The sequence below is a fragment of the Chrysemys picta genome, chromosome 1 (genome assembly GCF_011386835.1).
Source record: "Chrysemys picta bellii isolate R12L10 chromosome 1, ASM1138683v2, whole genome shotgun sequence".
In the NCBI taxonomy this organism is placed as follows: Eukaryota; Metazoa; Chordata; order Testudines; family Emydidae; genus Chrysemys; species Chrysemys picta.
This window is the reverse complement of record NC_088791.1, coordinates 216,660,094-216,686,192: the sequence shown is the minus strand read 5'-3', so window position 1 is coordinate 216,686,192 and position 26,099 is coordinate 216,660,094. Positions and strand designations below refer to the sequence as shown.

At 41.2% G+C, this 26,099-nt stretch overlaps 1 protein-coding gene across 1 annotated transcript in view; it reads right to left on the bottom strand.

Moving 5' to 3' along the window:
* ADGRG2 (adhesion G protein-coupled receptor G2) overlaps positions 1 to 24,765 on the bottom strand; it is a 95,178-nt gene extending 70,413 nt beyond the window's left edge. Inside the window, 3 exon segments of the mRNA XM_024106909.3 lie at positions 4,115 to 4,717; positions 7,076 to 7,194; positions 24,510 to 24,765. Of these exon segments, the coding sequence (XP_023962677.2) occupies positions 4,115 to 4,717; positions 7,076 to 7,193 (721 nt within the window). The 5' untranslated portion in view covers position 7,194; positions 24,510 to 24,765.
* Positions 24,766 to 26,099: the final 1,334 nt, after the last annotated feature.

The window sequence follows — 26,099 nt, the reverse complement described above, 5'->3', positions numbered from 1 at the left end:
GAGGAAAGGATAGATTGGGACAAGAAGCTTGGGGATGGGAAAGACTGAGACAGGAGGCTAGTGGAGGAAGAGGGAAACTAGGACTGGGATTTGGGATGGGAGAGACTGGGATTGACTGGGCAGGAGACTGGGAATGAGAACCAGTGGGGCAGGGGGATGGAGAAGGGGGAATGACACCAATCTGATGGGAAACTGGGGTGCAGTGGAATAACTGTGACTGGCTGGACAAAGAGAATGGGACAAGGGGTTGTGGGGGGGCACTGATATTAGACGAGGAGCACGGAGTGGAAACTGGGAGCCATTGGGACTGGAGACTGGAGATATGGGACTGGAGAACATGGGCTGGGGGGCAACAATTAGATGCTAAAGGTGTTAGCTGAAGTGGCAGAGGACTGTGCAGTGGATCTAAAGGTTCCACGTCTGCTGGCAAGTCATGTGGGTGTCAATATGATGCCAAATGATGGAACAGCCCCTGTGAGTTGACGGGGTGGTATTATCTCAATTTTACAGATGGTGAACTGAGTCATAGAGAGAATAAGGTAAGAAATATCCACTAATTTTGGGAACCCAATTTGAGGCCCCCCAAGAAATGATTTTTGAACTGCCTTACCCATGAAACCATCCTTGCACTTCCTGTAATCCCCTGCCTTATTACAAAAAATTAGGCAGGGGTCCTATAGGCAACATCTTTCTTTATGACACAACTCTGATTCATCCCCAGAGCAGGTCCATCTTCTGCACTGAATGAAACAGGGGATCTGTATTAAAATGGTATGTGATCATATAATTAAAGACTGTATCATAAAGCATGCACCTGGGGAGTGGGCATGTTAAGATTGCATTTCCTAACTTCTGAATGCTTGACTTTGCAACATTAATAATGTTCTTTTATCATAGTTTGTGTGTAGTTTTACAACTATATTACAGTGGACAGCTATTCACTATTCTTGTGTACATTTGCATAGATTTCAAGGGAGTGGTTATAATTTTTGCAAATAACTGTTACAATGATGGGCTAAAAAGGGGTTTGGGGAGATCCTGGGAGCACCCTGTTAAAATTCTGCCCCCAAAATGGAAAGTTAGGATGATTTTCTTGCCTCTGACAAAGGAAACCTCTCTGGATACTACTAGACCTTCCCTGCCAGAAATGATTTAGTAACGGACCTCAAAAATACTTCTGAAAAACACATATTTTGTCTTTGAAATGTACCAGTTGCACCAAATGGCAGATATTTTCTAAAAATATCCCAGGGAAGGAGACCTTCTATAAGGTCTTCACCTCCATTCCTCCCACCAATAGTAACCCTACACACATACCCCTCCAAATTACACAAGTTGAACACTGTGTTATATTTTCAATATTACTGGTCTAGTGGATAGGGCAGAAGCCACAGACATTATTTATCTTTAATAAGGCTTTTGGCAGAGTTCCACATGACATTCTCATGAGCAAACTAGAGAAATGTGGTCTAGATTAAATTATGGTGAAGTGGGTGAACAACTGGTTGAAAAGACGTACTCAAAGAGTAGTTATCAATGGTTCATTGTCATACTAGGAAGATGTATCTAGTGGGTTTCCACAGGGGTCTGTTCTGGTTTTGGTACTATTCGATATTTTCAATAATGACTTGGAAAATGGGGTGGAAAGTCTGCTTATAAAATTTACAGATACCAAGCTGGTAGGGGTTGCAAGCACTTTGGAGGCCAGGATTAGAATTCAAAATGACCTTGAAAAATTGGAGAATTGGTCTGAAATCAACAAGATGAAATTCAGTAAAGACAAGTGCAAAGTACTACCACTCAGGAACAAAAAATCAAATGTACAACTACAAAATGGGGAATAACTGACTAGGCGTAGTACTTTTGAAAAGGATCTGGGGGATATAATGGATCACACACTGAATATGAGCCAACAGTGTAATGTTACATTTGTCTAAACAACCAAGTACAGTTTTTCTTTTAAAAGGTACATTATGAAGATTAACAGATTCAAATGTCTCTTCACATAGACCTTTCTCAGCAGAATAGTTGAGGTTACAATCTTACTTCTAATATAACTTTATGATGACTATCATAACAGTTTTCACATGCCCATAGCTGTCTTTTTGGACTGAAGCTTTTTATGCTTGGCCTTCATCTCAAAAGGGAACTTTTGGAAAATTGGAAGAAAATCCAGCCAGCCACTTTTTAAATAAGGGAGAGTGAAACATACAGGTCTGTCTCATCTTACGCTGGGGTTACGTTCCGCAGTCAGTGTCTAAAGCGAAAATCGCGTATAGTCAAAATTACATTGAGTGTAATGGCGGGCGGAATCACCCGCACTTCAGAAACAGTATTTAAATTGTTATTTTTCTCTCTTTTTTGTTTTTGCCGACTGCATAAAGCTGAAATCGCACATGTTAAATGCGCCTAAGATGCGACAGACCTGTATACACTTTAGATTAGAGGGAAATTTAAGACTTATTTTGCTTATTAATAATTCAAAAATGGCTGAACCAAAAGTTTCCAAATCTGACATATTCTGAAATCTTTCAAGAGGAATGATATCTTTGCTAAATTATGGCTGCCTTCCTGGCCCAACAGGAAAAGGGATTGCTGCTCTCAAGCTGCTGATGAGACACGTGGCATGAGAAAGACTTCAAAAATGCCTTATTGAAACACATATAGCAACCATCACCAAAAATCTTCCCTTAAACTGTATAGCGAACTAGATTAGACATTTTTAGAATCATTACATTTCTCCCTCCCCCACCACACACACACTCTTCTCCAAACAACTTTTTTTCCTACTTGGTATTTTTAATATTAGAAACATCAGACTTTCATATCTTCCTCTTTTGCTGGAGGAAGTGGGTAGGATCTTGGAAGACATGAAGAGTGATAAGGTGGGTGAAGTAATATCTTTGATTGGACCAACTTTTGTTGGTGAAAGAGATGACCTTTTGAGCTTACACAGAGCTCTGCTTCAGGTCCCAGAGTACCTTTCCCAGACCAGAAGAAGAGTTCTGTGTAAGCCTGAAAGCCTGTCTCTTTCACTAACAGAAGTTGGTCCAGTAAAAGATATGACCACCCACCTTGTCTCTCTAATATCCCGGGGCCCATATGGCTACAATAACACTGCAAACATGAAGAGTGACGTCACTTCTAGGCTATAACTTGCATCTCACTTACTTTCTCCCCTCCCATTAGCTAAAGCTGGAGAGGACACCAAGACTGATAAAATCTCAGACTAAGTTAAGATATGTATTTTATGTACAGAAAACGAAAAAGATAAAGTTCGAATAAGTAATATTAACTGTTCTACAATGTGCTTGCTGGGTTAATTCCTTCTTACTGATACATCGTGCAACTCTGCTGAAGTCAAATTCTCATACAACCTCAGGATCAAATGCAAGACTCACCTTTTGACATAATTTCCCACCCATAATAGGGATGAGGAGAGAGGAAAAGAAAGATCATGCTACCTGATATATAATACTTCTGTAATATGTTCAGATACTACAGTGATGAGCATAGTATAAAAACCTAGATAGACATCAGATAGACAGAACTGAGAAGAAAATATGGTGCATGGTAACAAGCAATTAAAAATACAGGCCAGATCCTCATGTGGTGTAACTTGTCAATATGGCTATAAGTCACACTAGCTGAGGATCTGACACACTTTGTGTGCAAAGCATGGACCTGTTAATGTTACTATTAGCATCCTATCCTTCATTTCCAGTCCTGCATGTGTTTAAATTCATAGAGTGAACATTAAATTAACATAGGCCTGAATCCTGAACTTTTTTCAGGCAGACCGTGCAGCCATTCAGAACCCCACTGAAGTCACTGGAATGCTGTGTGGGTATAAAGGTCTGCTAAAGTGAAGCTGTTTGCAGGACTGGGGACATAATTTTACATTTGACATTATACAAATTGGATAAATGGTAAGGCCTACAAACCTTGGCATTGCCTTTTTAAATTTTTAACTGAAAACTAATAATTGGAGAATTTTATGGAGAAAAGAATTAATGACATTAAAACCACTATCAAAAATACAGAGGTTATGTATCTGTGGTAACACCAGCATTAGGCAAAAATATTGTTTTTAATTGTGACATATGGTACTTACCACATGGCAAAGTGTTGCTCTCTTCTAATGTGTGATTATAGACCCAATTTTTCTTTCTCCAGCCTATAATATTACCATCTGTGCAGCCAGATATTTTATCTGCTTCATTCCACATTCTGAACATGTACAGCTCACCAACCATACCCATGGCTGAAGATGTGGCTGATGATTGTGAACAGCCAAGTAAAATCTGCCCATCTGCAATAAGGTCTTCTTTTAACAGTTTTTGGCTTCTTTTTTCTGTTCCATTTATAAATAGTTTCATCTCCTTGTATTTACTTCTCCACTCTATGCACACTTGGTACCAAGTGTCCACATTAAGTTTCTCCTTTAAGTTTATTTGGGTGCCAAACATCCAAACTGTCAATTTGTCATGATCTCCTGTAAGTCCAAGTTCATAGCTATTTGCAGAAGTAGTGCTACCAGGTCTTTTTATATTGTATACAAAAGCAGTCCAGGGATTACTAGAAGTCACTAGCTTAAGGTACACACAGACTGTGAATTCTTTCAGGGTAGGCACATGAATTCCTGGTGACAGAGACCAAGCATCTTCACATGCAGTCTTAAAAACAGCTCTGTATTGTCCTAGGAAACCATCCTGAGCTAAATAAAGAAAAGGTAACTTTTAAATACATTCTTTTATAATGACTTTTGCACAGAAATCCCTTACTGTGCTTTGATAATTTACCTTAATGAATAAGCAGAAAGGTAATTGAATTGTCCCTGTTAATGGTGATATCTGAGATTACCAGTTTTTCCCTATACTTAAAATCTGTGTAATAATAATGGTTGGCAAAAAAATGACTTTTCAATGGCTTCTACTGTAATAATACTGCATTTGACATCTTTCATGAGTGTGAAGCACTGGCTCTCAATATATTCATCATCTTTAACTGACACAGGAGCTTGGATTCTCAGTATTTTCCCAAACTAGGAATTAGCAATTAAATGTGCTGTACTAAGCACCAATAAAACTATTGGATACATGCAGATATTTTCAAAAGAAAATATTATTTTAAATGACTTACTAGTTAAGTGAAAAATTGTGTTACATATTAAATACATGTCTACTCTTTGTGTTTCCGCACAGATAATCAAGTGCATAATAACTGGCATGTATAAGCAAATGCAAATATTCATTAGTAAGTAATTAGAAACAACAAACACAGGAACAGATTCTGTTAATACTTAAGCACCTGAGTTATTTACATTAGTAAGGCTGCAATAGAACTGACTACTCTCATGAGTAAAGTTGATCAAGTGTTTATATGTTGCCAGGATCTGGCATATAAATAGCAAGAGAAGTCATTAATTTACCTACAAGTGCTTGTCAATTGTTAACACATCTGACTTACAAGAGCCATTATAACTAATGAAGTCATAAAAATCTTTACTTCATTATATACCTTCCGCATCTTGTAATTTTTCTTCACTGGAGTTTTAAAAGGCATTCAAGGTACTTTTTAAAAATGGTTCATATACATTTTTCTTGAATGACTGGGAAGTTTGAAAATAAAATTTGTTTGCTTAAAGTTACTTTTGTCCCTCCTTTTTACCCTGAGATCTATTTGTATATCTGGGGATAAATTATGCCACCTGGTGAGGGTATTCTAGAAGTCAGAGACAGTGCAGGAAGTCCGTCTCAACCTTCTCTCCTAGTGTATACAGACAGGGAAAAGTCATAATTTGGCACCTTATATTAGGGATGAAAGAGGTAGGGAAGAACGGCTAGTGCTGCTGGCAGTGCTGGCAGCCAAAATGGAAACATTTCAGGGTGGTGTGAAGCTAGGGACATTGATCACCCCACTTACCAGGTTAGGTGCACTGGAGGGAGCGCTGGCTACAGCTGTTGTGTAGGTGTGGGAAGGGACACACCTCCACCTGCTCCTCCAAAGTTCTAGAAATATTATGTCTTTTATAAAGATAATGGTTCAAGGCACCTCTGCCTGAGTGCGTGAGTAAGAGCCATCCGGAGAACTTCAGTATGTTCAGAACTAGTCCATCATATCATTGTACCAAATTCCACCCCCGGGTATAACCCACTATAGTCAATGGTGTCACACTATTTGCTGCATTTGCTAAATGTGTTTAAATTTCTAAAAACTCTGACTTCCTGGAGTGTAAATACATGACACAGGATAGGTCTCAGTTTCTAAAATTAAGCATAAGGCATTATAAAATATATGATGTATGAAACATTTAACCTTTACCTCTAATATATATCACTTTTCATCCTTAAATGTCAAAATGTTTTACAAAGGAACACAAACATCATTATAAAAGGAAACTGAGGCACAGAGGCGTGAAATCACTAGTCCAAGGTCATACAGTCAGTTAGTGACAGAGCTAGGAATAAAACCCAAATCACTGGTCTCCCATGTCTATTGTACCATATACACAAAACAATGCTGCTTCCCTTATTTTTATTAGAAACAAAATAACTCTGTGAAGAATATCCATAAATTAGTTTATTATTATTACCAGAAACGGCATAAAATTGCCACATTCTGATACATGATTTTTTTCCATACTTTGGACCTCACCTCCTTTCTTTGCGCTACACCCAATAGCCAAAGAGTGGCACAGAAGCTGTTACACCACCTCTATGGTATATTACTATTAAATAAGTTGTATTTTATTTTTCTCACCCATAGCTAATTAGAAAGTACTTATACCTGATATCCTTATTAACAATAAAGAAAGAATGTAGATGTAGGATATTCGAAAATGCTCAGATTTGACCTGTTTCCATTGTTGCTATGGGAATATTACCATTGATTTCTATGGCAGTGGAATTTGGCCAATCATGAGCATATGTGAAAAAAATCCCACCCATAAAATTAATAATGATTACATATTCTCTCTCTCTCTCTCTCTCTCTCTCTCTCACACACACACACACACACACACACTCTCTCTCTCTCTATCAATGTTGGATGAATAAGGATAAAAATATCTTACGTATGTCCGAGGTAGCCAGAAACACGTGAAGTAAAATGATAGCTAGAGAAATCTTGAATTTCAGTAAAAGCTCCTGGACTCTGCCAGCACAGCAGTGCTGCACTCCACAGGCAATCATTCTAGAACACACAAGGGAAAAAGATCATATTCTATAACAATGATCAGCAAAAGGACAGGATTGTAGATATTACATTAGATGATACTTCCGAAACATGGATGTAAATCTTTTAAACTCTGCTATTTCTACCCAAATGGGGCTTACATTCTTTCTGTAGAGGGCTAGAATGTGGAATGACCCAGAAATTCTTGTTAAGCATCTCTTTTTCTGCTATAACCAAAAGTTAAGTTTACAGCTGTGCACTTATTGCAATTAGGACAGATTCTATTACAATTTAAAACAAACTTCAAAGCATTACTTTTAATACATGTAGAATATATCTGTAATATACATATATATATATATATGTATATATATATCAGATACTCTACAGACCTTAGGATTCTGTGACACACCAAAATTATATATATATATATATATATATATATATATATACACCATATTTCTGCATATACACCGCTACCTCGATATAACGTGACCCGATATAACATAAATTTGGATATAACGCAGTAAAGCAGTGCTCCGGGGGGGCGGGGCAGGGCTGCGCACTCCAGTGGATCAAAGCAAGTTCAATATAACGCGGTTTCACCTATAACACGATAAGATTTTTTGGTTCCCGAGGACAGCGTTATATCGAGATAGAGGTGTACTATTTTAGGTTGTGATAGGATCCTTCCTATTTGCAGAAAGTGCACATTTGTAAACTTATCTTTAGTTTAGAGCTAAAAAATAGGCCATTGCAAGCATTCAAATTAATGAAAATATTTTATTAGTACAAAATGAATAGTTACTACAGATATACTATGACAGACAAGTGCTGGTACCAGGAGATGGGAGCAGTGCAAAGCTATACCACTCAATGAGAGCTGCTGAGTGGTCAGCACTTTTGAAAATCAAGAAAATCTATTTAGATATTTAAAACATTTGTTTTTGAAATATGGCCAGTGACTTTGAAGGTACTTGCAAGAAGGTGCTGATATTTAAAGGTCTATCAGAATGTGTTAATAGGAGTATGTTATCTGAGAGGAAAAGATCAAATGTATCCACCTTGAAAAGGGCCAACTGCACTGCAGAAGGGTTGGACCAAACAAAAGAAATGAGCAGGAAAAAAGTGGTTGGAAAAGCGTGGAAGCAATCTGTATGTATCACTCAAATGTATCAAATGTAAATACAGAAAATACACATTAGCCCAAAAGACTTTAATAAGAGCAATACAGCATGAACATCAACCAGGACTTCCAATAGCTATACGGTAACCAAGAAATCCCATAGTAGTTGGGAACAATGGGTTTAGGTAGATTTATTGGGATAATGAAACTAGTATATTATATGCATTTTGGAGATACAGTATGTGGCCTATAATTTGGAATATCATCACCTTCTGAAATAATTCTGAAGGAAGAAATGTACCAATATTTTTTTATCAATTGGAAGAAGTTAAGTACTACATATCATGGGTAATGTTGTCATGTGTGCTACAGAAATTAAACACCTCAAAGAAAGGCCCTTTAGAGGAAAACTCAGTTGAGCAAAGGATAAGAGCCTAAAACTGAACAAAAAGAAACATCACATTAGAATGGAAGAGTTCGCTAATATACATCATGAGTCTTAGCAAGGATGAGTTGAAACTAGATAAAAAATAAAGTAATTCAAGAAACACCAGAATCTAAAGACAAACAAGCACCTCAGAGATTCACAGGAAATGTATTCCAAGTCAGTCTTCAGCTCACCTCTGTTACAATTTCTAAAAATAAAACTATATATTTGCATTTGATTGAACTGCAGAATTACTTTAATTGTCCCAAGACTGATTACAAAGACCCCTGTGCTTAAATGCTTTTACGTATGTAACCTGAGAATATAAGTTGTTAAACTCTCAGGGTCTTGGTGCCATAATATATTTTATCATTATTTATTTTGATTCGTAAATAAATGAGGTGCCCATTCAAAAGGTGTGGGTATGCAGCCATTACCTTGAGATACACCAAATTTCCCCAGACCTCAGACTACATTACCTCCTAACAAAAATCAAGTTATAAACAAATTCCCCAGTTTTAAAGGCAAATTCCTTCCTCTGTAAGGCAAGGGATTTACCCATAGTGATATTCTCAGACAACACACTCAGCACATACAGATTGTTCCATCAATTGGCTGTACTACTTAGCACCCAACAGTTGAATTGTGAACTTCCCTGAACCCTAGGAATGTCTGAAGTGGCATCCAGAAGATTAAAGAGTAAATTTCCTATTATATGTCACATACAATACTGATGCACAGCTCCTACCTTATCCTCATTTAATAATGTATTAAGACATGTATTTAAAACCAAACACCACACTACTGTACAAATAGTATTCCAATAGCAATGACTAACTACTGAAATACAATTTGTACCGTATATGATTCAATCATTTGGAAACCACATTTTCTAGTAATAAGAATACAATTAAATTTGCAGCCTGAGAACATATGTGGGTTCTGGCTTGTGCATCATTACTAGTAATAAAGATTCTAAAAGTTAATGGAATTGCAAAGGTATAATTGAGGACATAATTTGGAGACAGCAGGGTTACACGTAATAAGTGAGGATAGAAATTGGCCTACAGTTTAGTATTTGTGATCATGTAGGAGAAGGAAAGAAGTCAGCTTGACTCTCAGTGCCCAGGCTGAATTTGCAGAGTTGGCAGTTAGAACAGCATATTTTCATTTGTAAACGGAGCACATATGATACAGAATCACTAGACAGAAGCTTCTTGTGATGGGGTGTATAGACTCTACACTGGTTAACCATGGGTTAACAGGAGCCTGAGCTCAATTAGGCCACTGGATGGCATCTGGAGGAGTATTAGGCATAACTGGTGATCAAGTCCAGCTAAGTTGGTGCTGGATCTTTATAAAAAAAGGAGCACAAGATAGTGGGAAAGGAAGGCCATGGAGGAGACCTAGCTAATCAGTAGAGAGGTTTCTTCTCTTAGGCTAAATGCAGAGAGAGCCCGGGAGGCCTGGAGTCAGAACTGGTGGATCCTGAGCCAGGAGGAAACCTTATAGGCTAGGGACAGTGAAACAAGGGTCCAGAGGTGGCCTGTCTTGAGCTGAAAGGCAGCTGGAGGCAGTGAAGCCCAAGAGTGATGCTAATAGGGTGACCAGATGTCCTGATTTTATAGGGACAGTCCCGATATTTGGGGCTTTTTTTTTAGATAAGCTCCTAATACCCCCCACCCCCGTCCCAATTTTTCACACTTGCTATCTGGTCTCCCTAGATGGTAAAGTCTAAGGGGCATTTGGACTGAAGTTTGAGAGGTTGCAGGGAGAGAGGGAAGAACTCTGCTGTCACTCTCATGGTAGCAGGGAGTAAAGAGACCTGTAAGGAACAGGAAGGCTTCTGCAGGACGAGAAGAACCACCAGGGAAAGCCTTGGTAGGAAGCGGGGGGAACATCTGCTATCTAACATCTAATCTGCAGTGAGTGAACTTCCCCACATTTCTTAGGCACAGTTGCAGAGCACCGCAAATGTCTTAGAGAAAACTACACTCTGTAAGTGCTGCAACAACAAGAGCTAAAGAATTCTGGAAGGATCACTAAGGATGTAGCTGAATATACACCTCTACCCCTATGTAACGCTGTCCTCAGGAGCCAAAAAATCTAACCACGTTTATAGTTTCATAGATTCTAGGACTGGAAGGGACCTCGAGAGGTCATCGAGTCCAGTCCCCTGCCCTCATGGCAGGACCAAATACTGTCTAGATCATCCCTGATAGACATTTATCTAACCTACTCTTAAATATCTCCAGAGATGGAGATTCCACAACCTCCCTAGACAATTTATTCCAGTGTTTAACCACCCTGACAGTTAGGAATTTTTTCCTAATGTCTAACCTAAACCTCCCTTGCTGCAGTTTAAGCCCATTGCTTCTTGTTCTATCCTTAGAGACTAAGGGCTGGTCTACACTTAGTCCGGACTTCGGACTAAGGTACGCAAATTCAGCTACGTTAATAACGTAGCTGAATTCGAAGTACCTTAGTCCGGACTTACCGCGGTCCAGACGCGGCCGGAAGTCTCCCCCCGTCGACGCCGCGTACTCCTCTCGGAGAGCTGGAGTACCGGCGTCGATTGTGAGCACTTCCGGGATCGATCCGGGATCGATTTATCGCGTCTTAACCAGACGCGATAAATCGATCCCAGAACATCGATGGCGTGCCTCCGGACCAGCCGGTAAGTGTAGACTAGCCCTAAGGTAACAAGTTTTCTCCCTCCTTATGACACCCTTTTAGATACGTGAAAACCACTATCATGTCCCGTCTCAGTCTTCTCTTTTCCAAACTAAACAAACTCAATTCTTTCAGCCTTCCTTCATAGGTCATGTTCTCAAGACCTTTAATCATTCTTGTTGCTCTTCTCTGGACCCTCTCCAATTTCTCCACATCTTTCTTGAAATGCGGTGCCCAGAACTGGATACAATATTCCAGTTGAGGCCTAACCAGCGCAGAGTAGAGCGGAAGAATGACTTCTCGTGTCTTGCTCACAACACACCTGTTAATGCATCCCAGAATCATGTTTGCTTTTTTTGCAACAGCATCACACTGTTGACTCATATTTAGCTTGTTGTCCACTATAACCCCTAGATCCCTTTCTGCCGTACTCATTCCTAGACAGTCTCTTCCCATTCTGTATGTGTGAACTGATTTTTCCTTCCTAAGTGGAGCACTTTGCATTTGTCTTTGTTAAACTTCATCCTGTTTACCTCAGACCATTTCTCCAATTTGTCCAGATCATTTTGAATTATGACCCTGTCCTCGAAAGCAGTTGCAGTCCCTCCCAGTCTGATATCATCTGCAAACTTAATAAGCGTACTTTCTATGCCAATATCTAAGTTGTTGATGAAGATATTGAACAGAGCCGGTCCCAAAACAGACCCCTGCGGAACCCCACTTGTTATACCTTTCCAGCAGGATTGGGAACCATTAATAACAACTCTCTGAGTACGGTTATCCAGTCAGAGTACGGTTATCCAGCCAGTTATATCGAACTTGCTTTGATCCGATGGAGTGCGCAGCCCCGCTTCCCCGGAGCACTGCTTTACTGCATTATATCCAAATTCGTGTTATATCGGGTCGCGTTATATCAGGGTAGAGATGTATTTAAATTACAGCTCGGTGTTCTCAAGTAATGACATTTAAGATGATTGTTAGTATTACTTATAATGTTCAAGTTGTTTGAATTAGAGAAGACCTTTATTGGTTATTGCCTTATTATGGTACAATAGTGTCATCCACTGCTTTTTCCAAACTATGTGCCATATTGTGCCAGCACTTTTGAAACAGAATAGCAGTTTTCTAAAGAAGTTCTGCTTTTTTGATAAAAGTACATTTTGAGTGGGTTTAAGACCAATTCAATCTCTCTAGATGAAACAGATGGTATTTACTATGAACATTATTGTCCTGCACTGTACTGTACTCTTTGTGAAACTGAATTTTAAAAGTTCCATAAAGCCTTCACAGTTCTCTTTGAATACAACTGTAAGGAAAAAGAATATGAAAACCAGTAAGTGTTTCTCTTTTTTGTACTCTTTACATTTTAAAAAATAAATACTGGAAACTTGTTTTACTATGTCCAGCTTTATCCAGAACAACTTTTCACCATTTAAAATCATTGCAAACACTTGAAATTCAGACATTCATACCTAACTACCGGGTATGTTGTCTTCACTTTCTTTTGTTCTAATCCTGCATCAATTACTTAGAGAGAGCCCCATTAAAGACCTCTGGCTTTAATACAAATATTTTCCTACATTACAGAATTATTTAAAAACTCCAGACAGTATTTTGCATATCTTTAAATAGCATTCTTGTAATGTTAAAGTTTGTAGCTCCCTCTAGCAAACAACCCTAATACAAATTGTATTAATCTAATATTTGTATTTATTTTTCTGTTTTAATTATTCTAATATTAATTTTTGTTAGCTTTTATTTCAAGTTAAAAACATAACTGGAGCAAAAAGAAGCCACATGAAAACAATCATATTATATTAACTCAACACAGTTTTAAAATAAAAGTAGAACATTAGCAGTGATATGAAAAGGACCTGGAGTGAAATCCTGGCTCCACTGAAGTCACTGCAGCCAGGATTTCACCCTTAGTAACCATACTGTACTTCAGTATGTCTCCAAAAGATCACTCACATATAGACATATTTAGCACTTTCTTACATTGGGGATATTTTTCTCATTCTTCTGGAGTCATGTTGCAATATGATATGTTTTCTTTGTTGAAGTTGGAAGTGTTGGAATAGTAAGCCTTTTCTGTTGCATTTTTGTGACAACAGACAGCCTGTATTATGCCAGCTGCAAGAAGTAAGTAAGGAGCAAGACACAGGAAGGATGGCTGGGACTGCGCAGGTATGTCTCTCTCTCTCTCTCTCTCTTTCTCAGTGCTTCCCATTGCTTTCTCCAGGATAAGAATAAGACTATCAGCTTCTTCCATCAGCTCTGCTCCCTTATTTTCCAGATTGGCATCAGAAAGTAGTAAAGCTTCTAGTTTATTTTTAAACTTTGGCTGAAGTGAGAGAGATGTAATGGGGAGGATGCTTATGTTGGAAAGTCTTATGTCACTGTTAAATCTGGCACATACAACGTCCACTGACTTAACAGCAGAAATAACGCCATCCTTTAAAAAATGTTGTCCTAAGTTGGTGGGGGGCAGTCAGTTTTTTCCAGAAGACAGTAACAGAATTATTTGAATGATACTGTGTATGGTGTTTTCTAAGGGCATGTCTACACTTACCGGGGGATCAAGGAGCGGCGATCGATGCATTGGCGGTCGATTTAGCAGGTCTAGTGAAGACCCGCTAAATCGACCGCAGATGATGCGCTCCTGTGGACTCCTGTACTCCACCGGATCGAGAATAGTGGGGGGGAGTCAACGGGAGACGACATTGTGTAGTGTGGACCCCGTCGTAAGTAAATCTAAGCTACGTCAATTTCAGTTATGCTATTCACGTAACTCAAATTGCGTAGCTTAGATCGAATTTCCCCTGTAGTTTAGACAAGGCCTAAGACTGCAAACTGAGACATACAAGTAGTCTATAAAAATCAGTTTATCTTCTGATAGAATACCACCTTTTCCTTTGGCTGCTACAAGTGTTTATATGTCCCTGAACGTGTGTTTCAGCGAGTCTATCCAACATGTAACAAGTAAAGCTTAATTTAATTGATATTTCCTGTTTCAATTTGTCTACAGGTACAATGTATTTTTCCTCACTTGTAAGCTTTTGTAGGCCTTTTGTGAATGGCTAAAAGTGATGCAAGTAATGTTTAATACTTCAAAAGATGTTTAATACTTCATTTTTAAGAAAGCTATATCCTAACACCTACAAGCAGCTCACAGTGAGCAAAATGTTGTATGTACACCACAGCAAACCACCTCAAAACATTGGCTCAGCTGCTAGTGGTAATCAGGGGGAAACCCTTGGGAGGGAATCTATATTTTGACTTATTCTAGGTTATTGGTATTGGATGGTCTCTTACAAATGCAAAGAAGCCAAGCACAGTGGGCCAAGTTCTGCCTGAGTTACACTCATGTAACTCTGTTGAAGTTTGAGACATAGTATAAACAAACTCATATGAAATTCATATGTGCAGTTCATGAGTGTAATAGCCTACTGGGTGTTTTTCCAATAAGCATATACTCAGTGACTAAGACTCTCGTGAACCTAAACTTAGTGTCAATCTGAGTGACTGGTGTCAGACACAATAAAAAAATAATGAAACACAAGGGCTGTTTTGTTTGAATCCAAAAGACTGTACATTCAGCCTTAACTTTTGTATTTCCTGACTTTGGGAGCATGTAAATCTTAACCTTAATATGGAACTAATGTAGGATTTTGCATTATTTTAACTTATTTTATATAATACTAGAAGTGCAGCTAGTGTTTTTCCAGAGACAAAGACCCCAATTCTGAGTTCTTGAATTCTTGCATTCAGTACAGAAATGGGGCAGTTTATAGCCTTAAGTCACCTTTGTGTCTCCTTTTATTCCAAGGCCATTCTGGAAATAGTTCAGTCTATAGTAAGTGAGAGCAGCCATACAGCCTCACTCTCTCCTTTCCCCCTACCTTGCATACCCCATATGCTGGGGAATGAGAAAGGGAGCATCTTACAGCAGTTTCACAAGATCTACACTGACCAATAAATCACCTTACACATGGGCTATCCCCCAGAGAGAGATCTGTTAAGAGTCCTTAAGACTGGATCGACATAAAAGCCTTAAGGCAACATATGATTGAGGCAACGGTCTCCGCTTCAAGGAGTTTACAAACTAAATAGACAAAATATGGATGGAGGATGAGGAGGAAGCCTTGACATTCAGCTACAGGACTTGAATTTGATGTGGATGGCAAGAGGAACCATTAAGGGCATGTCTATACTGCAGTGGGGAGTAAGCCACATTGCCCAGGTAGACAGACTCATGCTAACGGTCTTGAACTATCATGCCAAAACTAGCAGTCTGGATGTTGCGGCTGTGACGTTATTGATATAATCTGGGACCATACAGAACATGGTTGCAACCAAAGTCCTGTAGTGGCACCAAATCTTGTAAAAAGGGGGTCAAATGAGGTGTCTAAGACAAGGTTATGGTTTGCTGGTTATGATTATGCTGTCTATATGTGTATATCAATTTTGTAGTTGAAGTTGTGAATATTGTCTCTATACTGTCTGTATTTCAAACTTATGCTATGCTTCTGGGTGACATCCCAGACAAGTTGGTGTTAGCTCTGCCTAGCCTGCTTGATGGCCCATTATGGACCATCAGCTATACAATTGACCCATGGAGAGAAGGCAGATACGCCTTGTAACTCAGCAAAGTATGCAGGAACTTGCCCATGTGACTCCAGACTCCATTTTGCTGTAATTTTCCACAGTAAGAACAAAGAGGTGTTCTTACACCTGGAACAGACTATAAAAGGCTGATGCCTCGTCTCCATCTTGTCTTCAATCCTGCTTCTTACCTCTGGAGGGACTTTGCTACAAACTGAAGCTCTGAACAAAGGACTGAGGACTCATCCCAGCTGGGGATGTACTCCAGAGACTTGATTTGAACCTGCAGTTTATTTCATCACTGCTACAAGCCTAAACCAAGAACTTGCCATTACTGTATGTAATTGATTCCATGTAACCAATTCTAACTCTCATCTCTATCTTTTTCCTTTTATGAATAAACCTTTAGATTTTAGATTCTAAAGGATTGGCAACAGCATGATTTGTGGGTAAGATCTAATTTGTATATTGACCTGGGTCTGGGGCTTGGTCCTGTGGGATCAGGAGAACCTTTTTTCTTTTACTGGGGTATTGGTTTTCATAACCATTTGTCCCCATGATGAGTAGCAGTGGTGGTGATACTGGGAAACTGGAGTGTCTAAGGAAATTGCTTGTGTGACTTGTGGATAGCCAGTGGGGTGAGACCAAAGTCCTCTTTGTCTGGCTGGTTTGGTTTGCCTTAGAGGTGGAAAAACCCCAGCCTTGGGCTGTAACTGCCCTGTTTGAGCAATTTGTCCTAAATTGGCACTCTCCATTGGGTCCTGCCAGAACCGCATCCTTACCGTGGCTCAGGCTGAAGTTCAGGCTCCCAAGCCCACCTGACCTCCAAGGCCTTAGAGCCTAAGCCACAATGTCCATGCTGCTATTTTTAGTTCCTAGCTCAAGCCCCACTAGCATGAATTTGTCTACCCAGGCTGGGAGGCTCGCGCCCAGCTGCCCTGTAGACATATCCTAAGGGGTTTTGAAGCTGGAGATGTACACAGTCAGAACAGTGAACAAGACAGATATTTGCACAATACCATCTTGGAGAAACTGAAGTTGGAGCCACGGATGCCAGAGAGAAGAATGCTTAATTCATACTTCTACTTGGCCTTCTCCTGAAAACTTATGCTTAAACTTTCTCCATCTTCCTGTGTGTGTGCACGCATGCAAGTAGTGAAACAGTCTCCCTCACTCTCCTTTCCATGCTCTCCTGGCTCATACAGCAGCAGAAGCAGAAGCAAAGAAAGCAAAATGATGATATGATCTCATCCTATTCCTCACTTTATGGATTCAGCAGGTCTCTTATCTCCCATCCTTGCAGCTGTTGGAATTCCTTAGGAGTTGCAAGGTGAAATATTTAGCAGACTTTAAAAAAAAGAAAAATCAAAGTTCACTTTTATTGTATCCCAATGGCCAAATGAACGCTAAGCACAGAAGCTAATGCCTCTTCATTTTGAGGGAGTGATTCACCCTTCAAATAGCTTTGATCTGACAGGAGGGGGGAGCATGGCCTAAGCAACATGTTGCACTGGGAACTACACTAACTTTGGTGCATGTGCCATTGAAAGGGCAGACACATGCTGCCCCTCCCACACCAAACACTGTCTCAGCAGAGCTCCTGGCTGCACTAGTGCTGCTCCTGGCTGGTGCAGTATGTGGCGGATGGAGGACTCCCTTACAAGGAGAGTTTAACAGCATGTTAAATTGTATTATACTGTTCAACCCCCAAGTGGTGCTGTGTATAATATACTTATGCTCACAACAGCCATTCTTGGCAGTCTATTAAAGGATCTGAACAGGGAATGCATCTGGTGTATCTCTCTGGGAAGGAAACTCTGTAGCCAGTTCATACTATAATACAGAAGCCTGACCTGCTAGTAGCAGTCCCGCAAAACTAGGGTGTAGAAGGAGTACATGACAGAGAGGCTCCACAAAAAGCTGTCTGAGAAAGGGAAGGGCAAAAGTCAGGCCAAACCAGGTGTTGAGGTTGGGCTAATATAATTGAATTAAGCTAAATCAATATTAGCCAGGTTTAAAATCCGTCTGAGTGTCCACACAAGAAGATTAGGCTACTTTAACTAACTCAATTTAGAACAGTGGTTCTCAACCAGAGGTACACGCATCCCTGTGGGTAAACAGAGGTCTTCCAGAGGTTACGTCAACTCATCTAGATATTTGCCTAGTTTAACAACAGGCTACACAAAAAGCACTAGTGAAGTCAGTACAAACTAAAATTTCATACGACTTGAACAGTATACTGCTCTATATACTAAACACTGAAATGTAAGTACAATATTTATATTCCAAATGATTTATTTTATAATTATATGGTAGTAATGAGAAAGTAAGCAGTTTTTCAGTAATAGTGTGCGATGACACTTTTGTATTTTTCTGTCTGTTTTTGTAAGCAAGTACTTTTTAAGTGAGGTGAAACTTGAGGGACACAAGACAAATCAGACTCCTGAAAGGGGCACAGTAGTCTGGAAAGGTTGAGAGCCACTGTTTTAGAAAACAATTTAGTTAAATCCAATTCAATTTCTGTGTGTAGACCAGGCATAAGTGTCAGCTTGGCAAACTCAGTTTGGAACCTGAACTCAATCTGGGTTCTTTCCTTCTTGCTCATCATCAACAGTTATAAAGTGATTAGCTTCCTCAGTTATGAGTCACACTGAGGAAAGTACTGACTTAGTTTAACATGAATATAATAACCTCACTTTTTCATGTCATTGTGAAAAAGATGATGCAGGGACAGAATAACTATTGTAATGACAGAACAAAAGCTCAAAAATCTCAGATATAATGGGCCAGGTTTATTCTTAACTCCACTGAAATCAACAATAACACCTGGAATTAATTTGGTGCAAAATCTGTATGGAACAATCCAAAATCCAATGGTTGGAAGACAAATTAAAATGGAGAATTTGGCAATATCTATAATCCAGCATGCCCAGAAGACTCAAATCCAGGCAGAGAGCCAACCTAAACTATTCTCTACAGAGTACAACATGGGTTTTTTTTAGTATTTAAAATATCCATAGATGCCAGTAACCGGATTTTGTTTTTTAATGAGTCCACAATAATATGTTCCTAATCAGTGTATATACATTATTCACTTTTCCTGGTACATGCAGTCTGTACTGCTCCTAAACACTCATGTTTGATCTTGTGTGACAATTTCAGGTTTGCCCATCATAACATCTTGCAGGATTGCTTCTTCAATGAATATCCTCTAAAGAACTCTATAAATGAGAACACGTCTAATGCTACATTTGTGGTTAGTGTTTTGGTGACTAAAAAAATTAACTAAAATTATCTCATTCTAATTTTACATAATATAAATATTAAGTACAAATTCTAGTAACTTCTTCTGAAAGCCATGAAATAAATATTTTAACTTGACCAGACTTTTCCAAAACTCTAGTATGTTTTTTTTCCATCTGCTCTTTCATCTGTGGTTTGCTGTCTCTTTTCTTCAAAAACAATTTTTTAAGTTACAAAATGATCACAACTACTGTGATGATAGGATTTTTTTTCTGTAATAGTCAGTAGGCTGCAATTGAGCAGTTGTCTCCGAAAACACAAGAGGACCATCAGAGCAAAAAAGATGACCAGCACTTTAATAAGGTGCTATATTGAGTCCCACCTGTTGGAACAAAGAGTGAACAACAATGGAACAACTCCACAGAGTTGCTCATATACCAGATACCTGAACTGCCTGTGTAGTTACAGCTCACATAACCATTAAGATGTATGGAAAAGCCTGAAGTGGGGACTAAAATAAACACATGAAAAGTCCAATATTTCTCAACCTTTTAAATGCCTGCACATTTTATATACAGGGACTGAAAAACTTGGTCCTGATCCCACAGTCCTGATGCAGATTACACTCACACTGAAGTCCTGCAGAATTTCAGAATTGGCTCCTTACTTTACATTTGGAGGCAAATTCTGATCAGCCACTCACATGAGTGGTACTGCTCATGAGCACGGAGAACAGGATTTGTCCCTTGGTCTTTGCACAAAGGATATAATCAATCCTGTATTCCTTGGGCACCCAGAATTTAAATTTACTTCAAATTGTTGTAGCTTGTCTTATCACCAGAAGTTGGTCTGATAAAATATATTACTTCACCCACCTTGTCTCTAATTTACTTTGAAGGAATTTTTGGCATATAAGAAATGCAGGACTGATTTCCAAATGAGCAGCATTAATACATAATTTCATATAAGACTTTTATTATTGTATATTTTATAAAAATCAATCTCTTGATGTGTACACAACATTGATTTTACAAAATAAGCAATATTTTTTGAGTTCATGTGTTTGAGATAAGAGCAAAACCCTTAGACATATTTCTATACTTTAAAATTATTGATTACCATTTTGCCCTTCAAATACATTCTGGTCTAGCTCTTAGGTGAAAATACAACATTCATAACCCAAATATGGTGTTTAATGTTAAAAGCAACATATTTGTGGAGGCTGCTACTCATGTCTCAGACTGAGAGCTAAAACTGTCAGAACTTAAAGGTAACTCTTCTTCCTATACTTCCTCTCATGCCATTCTATTCTTAGTCAGGCAAAATTACTACTGCATTCAAGGGGAGTTCTGCCTACAACCTCCCCTCCACCCCAATATAGGTGGCATAAATTAAGCTAATTAATTTAAGAGTGGGAATTGAGTCCCTTCTTCATTCCACTCACCCAACTAGAGCCACATATATTGAGGTATTAAATACTAAATCCTGAAATTTAATTTGGAATGTACTAAGGAGGAAAAATTTGCTCACAGGTTCCATCTGACCTATAGAGATCCAGTTAAAATATTAACATTAGAATCTAACTGCCACTTCATGTATGTGAAAAGATTTTGTTGGCCCCAATATACATATTATTTATAATTATAGGACATCTTTCAAATGTTTCACTCTTTAAACAATTTTCAGCCATAAATTACAATATGTGTGCTTTCTTAGCAATGTGTAATATTTGAATGATAACATGGCAAAGTTAGCTGTTTCTGTTCTTCGGTTTAATTCAATGACTGTTTCCAACTCTTTATTGACAAAAAATTTTAAACAAACAAACAAACAAAACAAAAACACCACCAGTGTCACCTTGCATAGGACCAAACCCTGCATACCTTACTCATGCAAATAGTTCCAGTGAGGACATTAAAGACAAAAGGAAGGCAAGCAGCATTTGGCCCATAATTTTAGGGTATAAAAACAGTAAAGGGAATCTGAGCAGATCTACCACCTTAAGAATATGCAAGATGATAAGCTAAGAAATTAATTTACAATTGTTTTGTTTAGTGTTCTTTGCACAATTCAAAATAACATCCCCACACATACAGCAGCCAGAAACTGTAAACAATGAATGTAAAACTGTGCACTATAAAAAGAGTTTAAGAAAAATATTGTATATTGTATATAAAAACAGTTATAAATACAGTCTCTAAATGATGAAAGAGAGAAACTTTTTCTTTGAATTCAGTGTAACAAAATGACAAAGTCAGGGAAATGCGGTGATGTTGTAGCCGTGTTAGTCCCAGGATATTAGAGAGACAAGGTGGGTGAGGTAATACCTTTCGTTGGACGAACTTCTGCCAGTGAAAGAGGACCTGGGTAAGTTCAAAAGCTTATACTTCACCCACCTTTTCTCTCTAAATTCAGGGAAAGATGGTTTCAGTAATTATCATGCACATCATTCCTCATGAAAGGCTATATAAGAGGATAGGCTGCAATATACACAGTTTCAAATTTTTACTTCAGGAGGAATTCTGTGCCACTGCGCATGCGCAAAGGGGAGCCACAAGAGCAGTCATGCGACCCTCCCCAGCAGTATGATTTGGGGGCCCAGGGCAGCCAGCAGAGAGAGAAATCACTGTGGGGCAGTAGGCAGGACTGGGGAAGACCTAGCTGGTGACTCCTACCCTGCGCCAGACTCAGCTGCTAGTTCAGCTGGACTGGGAGGATGGGACTTCCTCTTTCTTTGCATGGCATCCGGGGGTGAGTCAGACCCACTCCCAGTTTTCTCCCCCCGCTGAAGAAGCTCTGCAAAGCCCCCACCCCCCGCTGCTTTCAGCACCCATCACTCCTCAGCTGCAGGGGGAAGGATCCCTGTACAGGGAGCTGCTCCCCCAACCCCCGTGCATCCAGACCCCTTCATACCCAGACCCGCCTGCCGAGCCTCATCCCCTCCACTCAGAACCTCCCCCCATGAGCCCCACTCCTGCTGCACCTGGACCACCCTAACGAACCACCTGCACCGGGATCCCCACCCCACCAAGCCGCAACCAGCTGCATCTGGACCTCCCCATTGAGCCCCTCACACCCATACCCCCCTGCCGAGCTCTTTCTCCCCCACACCCAGACCCTCCACCCTGCTGAGCTCCAACCACCTTCACCTGATCCTCCCATGCAGAGTCCCTTTATCATTGCACCCAGGACCCCAAACACACACACCTGGATCCCCCAATGAGCCACCCGCACCAGATTGCCCTACACAGAATCCTCTCAACCCACACCTGGATCACCGCACACTAAGCTCCTCTACACTTGGATCCTGCCTGCCCACACCAGGTGAGCAGGGCCCTGGGGTGTTTCTGGGGCAGGCAGGTCCTTGCGCTGTGTCAGGATTGGGTGCAGCCTTACCGCTGAGTCCGTATCTGGGGTGGAGGGGAGCTGCCCAGTGATCTCCCACCTCTGTGCAGCCAGTGCCCTGTGCTCCCCAATGCCATGCTGGAGCCTCCAGATTTAGTTGACAAAAAAATTTGCAGAATTTTAAATTATTGTGCGGAGGATTTTTATTTTTTTGGCACAGAATCCCCTCTGGAGTATCAAATGACTTACCATACCCAGATGACTTTCAAAATATCTTGTTTAAAATGCATCTGTTTCACCATTTTTGTTTCAGAATGTAACATGAAAAGATAAGCAATAACAAATACTGGGCTAAATTCAGCTCTCAGTTACACCCATTCATCCCCATAGAAAACAATGGGCAAGTACAGGTGTAACTAAGAGCAAAATTGGCCTACTGTGATTAATACAGAAACATGGCCATGATGCAGGTATTCAAAAGTCTGATCTACCAAACATTAAAAACCTGTCAGTCAAAACATTACAGAAATAAGGTATTCTCTATTGCAGGGGTTCTCAATCATTTTCTTTCTGAGCCGTTCCCACCGCCTCCCCGATACATTCTATACAAACTCCATGGCCCACTTGTGCCACAACAATTGGTTTTCTGCATATAAAAGCCAGGGCCAGTGTTAGGATGTAGCAAGTAGGGTAATTGCCTGGGGCCCCATGCCACAGGGCCCCTGCAAAGCTAAGTTGCTCAAGCTTTGGCTTCAGCCCCATGTGGTGTGACTTCAGCTTTCTGCCCTGGGCCCCAGCAAATCTAACGCTGGTCCTGCTTGCTGAACCCCCTGAAATTGGGGCCCCCAGACCGCTGGTTGAGAACCACTGTGCTATTGTGTAATGCACTGGCTACTTCAGAGAAGTTAATCATTTTATCACTCTTGATTAGAGGGAAAGTCAGAAATAACCCCTTGCAGCAGTTCCTCTCACACATGCTCAATTACATGGGGAGCCACTCATTTCAAACCAATATTTATGTCCCCATCCTAATGAAACTTGTTGCCATCTCACTGCTTATTCCTGATATCAGAAACACAACTCCGTGATGTCTATTACAGACACTGGGTCAAGTTCTGGTCCCACTGAAGGCATGGGCAAGACATTGTCCCTACTTACACTTGTGCAAACCCACTGAACTCATGTAGATCAATGGCCCCACACGTTCTGCCTTTGCTATCTCGATTGTCTCTTCTTATGGGAGGGTCAGTGGCATATTTTAAAGCTGGGTCCTTGGCAGGTTGAGAGCTGTGTTTACACCTGTGAGCCCTATTTCGCAGCAGACTTTCCTTTTCTTTCTTTTCTCAGGGCCAGATCCCGGGGCTCTTATTTAGTTTCTCCTCCTTTAGCCTGGCAAAAGTTACATTTCCCACGCAATAAGTGAGGAAAAAGCTGAAGAGGCGCCTTGGGCTTTGGCCCCGACGATAATAACAAGGCTTTTTCCCAGCTCGGGTGAAGACAGAGGTGTACAGTACATCCTGCCTGCTGCCCGCGGGAAGGGGCTGCACATCCCCCCGGTTCACCTAGGAGCCGGGCTGCTGAACAAGATCCCCCGCCGCAGCTCGGCCAGCCCCAGACATATCGCACCAGCCTCCTGAGCGGGCAACTTTCCCCCAGGTACTTCTCCGCCCCGCACCCAGCGGGACCCACGTTCCCGCACTGCCCTGCCATAGGACGGGGCAAGACGTGCCGGGGGAGGAAGCCAGGTCCCTTCATCCCCAGCGAGTCCCCCTCGCTCACCTCAGCCCAGCCGCTCGGGGCGGACCCCGGCGGGACACTCCAAACTTTGCAGCCCTTGGACAGCCCGTAACTGAACGACCAGGGGAGACGGCGCGTCTGTGCCTCCCCTCCCGCCCCCCAGAGACGGGCACTCACCTGGCCCGGCCGGCCGGCGGGGCAGCCCTCGCTGCTCGCTGCGGCTGCTCTGCTGCCCGGGTCGCTTCTGAGCCAGAGGCAGCGCGCGGCGCGGCCAGTCCCGGCAGCTGGAGCAGCCGCCGCCTGTGGGAGGAGGAGGCGGCGGGAGGAGGAAACCCAGCAGCGAGGCGCCAGATGCTGCGGCGGTGGCCGCGGGTTCCCTCGGGGCGCTGCTCTTCGGACGCTGCACTCCCAGGCGGCTCGGTCCCGCCGCCGTGCGCTCAGGCGGCCAGGGCGCGCCCCTGCTGCCCTGACCCCCGCCGAGCCCCCCTCGCCAGGCAGCGCCCCCAGGCTGTGGCCCTTCAGTGGTTCTGCCCCCAGAGCAGCGGGGCCGCCTCTCGCACGGTTATTCCCGCATCTGGCTGACTTGAAAAGCTGCCGAGGAAACACAAATCATGGGTGTACACGCGGCCGCCAAACCAGCTCAGCTGCCATTCCAGCTGGGGGGTGCGGCTGGGGGCACCGACGTGAGGGGCAGAGTCAAGACACTGGCTGGCTTTCTCAGCGGGTCTACAACCCCCTCAAAGGAGTGTGCGCCCTTGATCTCAGGCATGCACGGTGCCCACTGGAACAATTCATGGAGCGGTGCTCATTCTTTAGGGTCCAGTTCGCCTGGGCGCAGCTCAAGGCAGAATCCTGTTTATTTTTTCTGAGGGAATTTGATCAAGGGTCTCCCTAAATCACTGGCAGATCTTTAGTGTCTGTATATCCCCTTCCCAGTCTCCCGCCAGAAGTGCCTTATATTGGTGGGACAAGGTGGGTGAGAGACAATATATTTTATTGAATCATCTTCTGTTGGTGAGCGAGACAAGCTTTGGAGTTTACACCAGTGGTTCTCAAACTTTTGTACTGGTGACCCCTTTCACACAGCAAGCCTCTGAGTGTGACCCCCTTTATAAATTAAAAATACTTTTAAATATATTTAACACCATTATTAATGCTGGAGGCAAAGCGGGGGGGTTTGGGGTGGAGGCTGACAGTTTGTGACCCCCTGAGGGGTCCCGACCCCCAGTTTGAGAACCCCTGGTTTACACAGAGCTCTTCTTCAGGTCTGGGAAACACTCTTTATTAGCTCCTAAGCTGGTCTCTCTCACCAAGGGAAGTTGGAGCAATAAAAGTTATTACCTCACCCACCTTGTCCGTTTAATATCCGGGGACTCACAGGACTACAACACTTAAGCTGGCAGGTCAGTTTGCTTGAGGCAGCAATAAAAAGCTCCAGAGCCAATAGAGTCTTAATGACCCAGTTTAAAATTAGACACTCTTAACTGTACATGTTGAATTTACTATATTGAAATATCCTTACAAATAAACCACAGGGGACACAAAACAATATATTAAATGTCTGTGTGATTTACTGTAGGCTGAAGTAATGAACATGCAAAAATCTTAGCTGGGCAGAAGACCCACTTTTATACTGGGTTAGGTTATAGGCATCATATAAAACATGAATATTAATGTTAATGAACATTTCTAAATAAAGGCAGTCTCCCCTGTAAGCCTTAGTTTCGTTGTTGTTTTAAGGGAAGGAAATTACATCAGAAAATTTGA